At 41.2% G+C, this 5,900-nt stretch overlaps 1 protein-coding gene across 1 annotated transcript; it reads left to right on the top strand.

The window, feature by feature from the left end:
* Window positions 1–590: 590 nt before the first annotated feature.
* On the top strand, window positions 591–5,080 carry SARC_08938 (hypothetical protein). The gene is made up of 7 exons (XM_014297067.1): window positions 591–812; window positions 968–1,138; window positions 1,748–1,917; window positions 3,293–3,464; window positions 3,562–3,662; window positions 3,995–4,098; window positions 4,419–5,080. Exons 1-7 carry the CDS (start codon window positions 603–605, stop codon window positions 4,520–4,522), a joined length of 1,032 nt encoding a protein of 343 aa, XP_014152542.1. The 5' UTR covers window positions 591–602; the 3' UTR covers window positions 4,523–5,080.
* Window positions 5,081–5,900: the final 820 nt, after the last annotated feature.

Here is a 5,900-nt window from a genome sequence, read left to right on the forward strand (position 1 = left end):
TATACACACACACACACACATATATATATATATATATATTTACATATACATATATATATATACATATATATATATATATAATATAAATACAAATCAAATACACCCACACTTATATATATGTAATTTTATATATATATTTGGTGCAGGTATCACTCCTCGAATACACAGTTATCCCAGAAAATCGCTTCCAATTAACCTTGCTATATATGTGATGTCCATTATATTGGATTTTATTTCATTTATTAGATTTTATTATATTCATGGATAGATCTTATAGATTTGGGTACAGGGATATACATTGTTACATAATTACATATCATACGTATGGTATAGGCGGGGTTGCAGAGTACAGTGTTGTCTGTTAGGAGGGATTGTGATATCTAGTTATATATATATATATGAAAGATTCATTTTGACCTCAAATCCACTGCAATGCCGGTTGTATCTCGAAGATATATCTAACACAACGATGACGAGAAAAGTTGGTTTTCTTCACGAATTGAGTCTTGGTTTTGACATTGGGCTGTGGTCGATAGTCCTTGACTCGTGGTAGTGATGGATCGTTTAATTCGCTAATTCTCGGTACTTTACAGCTCTTTCTGATGATTAGTATGGGAGGTACCGTGATCAATATCACCAGCCTGTGCGTCGCCACGTTCAGGGGACCCAAGGCAAACGCTCGAGCTATGCAAATGGCCCGGTATGGGAATGCACTCACCCATCAGTGCTTCTATTCTATTAGCAAGGTGGACAATATTGACTATCTCGTTCATAAGAATATGATCACCGACGAGGAGGGGCAGCTCATCAGGGTGAGCATGTGCCCCAGAGTGGGATGGTCTGGTGGTGGTTGCCTGATTTGTGATGTTGGCACAAGGAAATGGCGTATAAATATATCCGACGCTTCATATCTGTATACACTCTTATATAAGCCTCGACTCTGCCTATATCCCACACACATGTACAGAACTTTCGAGGCAAAAAGACCAACCTGATCGCGTCCTGGCTGCTAGACACGCTGGAAATGGCGAGGCATGAGCAGATGGCAGCGGATGACAACTGCGGTGTAGACGCGCAGGAAACCATGGAGATGATCTTCATTATCCGTGGCAAGGCCTCTAAACTGCAGGAGCTGCAGGTTTGTTCCTGTGTGTGCGTGGTGTTAGTTGGGGTGTTGTTTGTGCACTGTGTGTGTGTGTTCTATATACGACGTGCGTGGTAGAGGGTGGTGTGGTGGTGATAGATTTTGTGCTGCTTCTTTAATCTAGCTCGATAAGATATGCTTCTGTATTAATTTAAACTATTTATAACTTTAATGACAATAATAATTAGACTAATCCCACTTCTGTATGACGTACACATACAAGCGTGGGAAGGCAGATGTTATTTGGTGGGTGCTGTACAGCCGCCCCCGTTCTCGTAACGCATTGAGAGAGCGTGATGAGTATACCGCCATTTCATAGCGAACCCCCGATTGTACGTAAACGGAAGGTGTTTGACTGGTATCCGGCGTTCCAGGCTATGCAACACTACATGAGTTTGTATATCACTTGCCTGACAATAAGACGATTTTCCACGACTGCTGAGCCAAACCATGCTCAGACACACACTCTGTATTGATAGTTAACCTTGTGAGACTGTACCGAACTTCCACAACAACTCCATGACACTACATTGAACGACCCGTCAGCCCTACCAGCTCATCCTGTCGGGCCTCTCTCTCTCTCTCTCTCTCTCTCTCCCACAGAAACTACCACCGCCCCTGAGTTACTACCATTTCCTGGTGGTAACTCTGTACTCGTGGTTGCTCCTTTTGGCCTACAGCACACCGTATCTGCCCGAGCGCAACTCACGAGTGTGGCTGTCGTTCCTGTGCTACTTCGTAGTGCTGTTCTCGTATATGGGGCTCATCGCAACGTATGTATTATGTATTGTTGATGGGCGCGTCTTGCAATGAACGCTTAGTGTATGGGACTTGTTTGTTCTTTTATATTGCATGTATATGTATAACTAGTTGTACATGTGTTATTATATGATACTCATATACGCTATAGTATATGTCTATTTTATGATATATATATTATGCTACTCATATACGCTATGGTATATGTCTGTTTTATGATGTTTGTATATCTGTGATACATGCATACTCTATGATCCAGTTATACATTGCCACAGTTTTCAGTATCCAAACACTGATACAATCTGCAGCTGGCATATATGTCGTCCTGTTAAATGGAGATGTATCTCACTTTTAATCAGCGATATACCATCATGTTAACTACAGGTGCGACTTTTCTATAATCAGTGTATGTTCGATGCTGTACGTGTGTATGGTGTGACTATATCACCACATAATATTCAGTTAAGCGCCGGTGTAGCTTAGTCTAAGTCAGTGATATATACTAATCTTTTAAACTGCAGGTGTGACTTTCATTAAATCAGTATATGTCCGATGCTGTACGTGTGTATGGTGTGACTATATCACCACATATACTATCCAGTTTAATGCGGGTGTAGTTTACTCTTAATCAGCTCTTAATCAGTGGTATAGACCGTCCTGGTAAATGCATGCGTCACTTTCGCTTAGTCAGTGCTATATACATCCTGGTAGCTTCCCTTTAATCAGTGTATGTTCGAGGCTGTACGTGTGTATGGTGTGACTATATCACCACACCACCCCCAAGCGCTTTGGTGATGATTCTTTTGTGTTAACATAAAACGTGTCGCTTCCAGTTCTTACCCTGACTAACGCAAAGCTTATATATGCTCAATTGTGCAACCCACTAGAGACAAACACTGTGATGCTTATATGGCTCCACAAGATAAGACCCAATTAAACGTGTATGTATCAGCATGTTTTCTTTGTTTTAGTTTATATGTGCTCAGTTGTGCAACCCACTAGAGCCAAACACTGGGGTGCTTATATGACCCCACAAGATAAGACCCAACTAAGCGTGTATGCATCAACATGCTGTCGTACGGTGTCTGGGCGCGTCCTCCTGCACACAGCGCTACCAATCTGTGGTATCACTACGATCCATGTGACGATTGCTGTGTGCAGATATGTGGACTTCAGGATACGACTACACACTTGTTCAGTGTATATATGCAATTATCCGCAACCCATATCCACAATACACTTATATAATTAAACTTCTATCAGTTCGTTCTAGGATAGGGTTTGTCTGTTTGTCCATTTGTCCATTCATTTGTCCATTTTTAGGGGTTTGTCTGTTTGTTTGTTTGTCCTCTTATCTATCAATCTACTGGTCTTCCTTCTTCCCGCTAGTGCATTTGCCCATGTGGACCCCTGGGGCACAGACACTTCAGACATTGACGTGTTAACGCGTTTGGATGGCACTCTGAGGCAGTCGCAACTGATCTGTGAAGACAAGTTTCACGCCGCAAAACGTGACCTCGAACCCCCGACAACGCCCTTCAATTCAGAAATCCTTGAGAACGTATGTATGGATGGACATATATATATATGTTTGTGCTTATAGTTCAGTAGTGTCAATCGGTTCCTGATCTGTACTCATTACTTTCTTTTATCTGCAGCCTGCCTTAAAATACAGGACCGTTGCTGAAGAAGAACAGGCGCAAGAAGCGAAGGAGAATCACAACAATCTGCCCAGCATACTACAGGTGCTGCGGAAAAGGTACGCAAACACTCAAGTACATGCTGCGATGAAGGATGAAGTCTACATCCGTTGAACGCGTGGATAAACATATTGAATAGAGTAGTGTGTGTGTGTACCTTTGTTTGTGCTGTTTTTTTATATTGTGTTAACTGTAGTCCATATACTTTGCGTGTAACTGCTATTATGTCTTGTCTGTACTGTAAATAGTCATTAAAGGTCTACATACGCACATACATGCCACACGACCTTGCATATATAAACGTATATTAAACGTAATACTTCAGATGCCATACCACACTCCAGCGTATTCACATACTATATATCTAACTCGGCTGTACACACAACAATAGATCCACTTTAGTCGACAAGTACTGCCAAACGAACGACATGTCAGAGTTGGGTGGACTGGTGCTGGAACATCACAGGCCGAGCTCACCTTCATTCAAGGACCACCGTAAGTGATACACAGATATATATATATATATATATATATATATATATATATTAATAAAATATATATATATGTACATGCTATACGTTGATTGTTGCGCGTTCAAATGTGTGTGTGCAAGTGTGTATGTGCATACAACTGCAATATGCGTAGCCAAGGTAGTGTATCGGTGTGTATGCGTGCGCTTGTATATGCATTCGTTTTCCGGCATCTGCACAATTTAATTAGTCTGTGTGTACTATATGGTATCTTCAGATTCATACTTCTGGTAGGTACTGTACTGTCGTTATCTCAAACTCCTCCGACTCCAAATCTATTAATAGCCGCCAATCAGAGCACGTCCGTGGACGTACCTACCAATAAGAAAGAACCGGTAAAGCTCGTGCAGCAACAACCGAAGGAGAGACAGTGCACAATCCTCCGATAGTGTATAGCGGCGGTTGCGATGTATCCTCCGTCAATGCCCTTGAATAGTTTTGTAGGTAGCTCTGTAGACAAGCCCTAATATGCTAAAGTGGACAGGACAGCTCGGTGGACAAGTCCTAATATTTGAAAGTGGACAGGACAGCTCTATTGACAAGTCCTAGTATGCCAAAGTGAACAGGACACCTCTATTGACAAGTCCTAACATCCTAAAGTGGATAGGAGAACTGTTCGGAACATACTAGTACTATAGCCCGCACCCAACTACCACGCAGTGGGCTCTAGGGTCAGTGTATGGCTTATCTATGCATTGAAGTTGTCAAATTCACAGCACCTTACCTACCTAGTACGACCTATCATCAGGGTCGCCAAGCCATTCAAGTACACTACGAGGCACAGGCAAGCGTATTGTATATGTTTGGGTATCACCATGGCAACCTTAGGATATGCTATGGGACGTGGTCGGAAGAGTGTCCTAGAATTGAAACGAGGCGCTGGTGCTGTTGTTACAGCAGCCAGGTGTCTGAACGTACTCCATAGACATACAACCGCATAACACCACAACTGTCCACAGTCAAGCAACCCAAGAAGGGCATCTCTACGTTTGGTATATGTCCTGGCTGTGGTGATAATATAGACGTATCTACAATCTGATTGAGATACACCATTGTCAGAGCCCGTGTTTGACTATTTGAATAGCAAAAGTGAAACGAACACATAAATGCATGAAATAAAACGGATATGTAACGCAATACTTATGGAAGTCATATTTGACTCTGCAGATATTTATATATATATATATATAATTTTTGTGATACCTGATTACAGTCACTTTAGTACGTGTACGTAGCCTATACTGTCGTATTTGTATGTATCCTGGACTATCGTACATGTATGTATACTGCACGTTATTTCTTGTATGTATTATCGAGACTCAATCATTTAAGAGTATATATATTGCCAGTATTCGACCTGTCGAGTTAGTCCAGGTGTTATTTTTTTGTAATACGCCAACGATATTAGAATTAATGGTGTGTACCTATTTTGTAGCGAACAAACATATTTACCTGAGTTCGTAATTGGGAAGTGATCAAAGTTCTGCAGCTATTTTTATCACGCTACATGGCACCTAGATTTAACAACATCAGAAAATTGCGATATCTAACATGAAAGGAAGCATCCGCTTCTTGCATGCGACTAATCGGAATATTTGTCCGTCGAGACAATATAAATATTGTAGAGTTAAATTTGATATGTGCAGGTATTGACAAATATCCTTGAATAGTATGTGATTTTATGTGTGCATTTTATTTTCTATTAGTAGACTATAATATTAAACACTCGATCAGTTGTACTGACAACGACGTCTTTCCGTCTAATGG

Source organism: Sphaeroforma arctica, assembly GCF_001186125.1.
Source record: "Sphaeroforma arctica JP610 unplaced genomic scaffold supercont1.856, whole genome shotgun sequence".
Lineage (NCBI taxonomy): Eukaryota > Ichthyosporea > Ichthyophonida > Sphaeroforma > Sphaeroforma arctica.

Bases quoted from the DNA above. Each gene is read 5' to 3' on its own strand.
- SARC_08938 (XM_014297067.1), top strand. From the start codon at position 603: ATGATTAGTATGGGAGGTACCGTGATCAATATCACCAGCCTGTGCGTC. The intron at 1,918-3,292 runs GTATGTATTATG...TCTTCCCGCTAG, and splicing joins TATATGGGGCTCATCGCAAC to TGCATTTGCCCATGTGGACC. The intron at 3,465-3,561 runs GTATGTATGGAT...TTTTATCTGCAG, and splicing joins ATTCAGAAATCCTTGAGAAC to CCTGCCTTAAAATACAGGAC.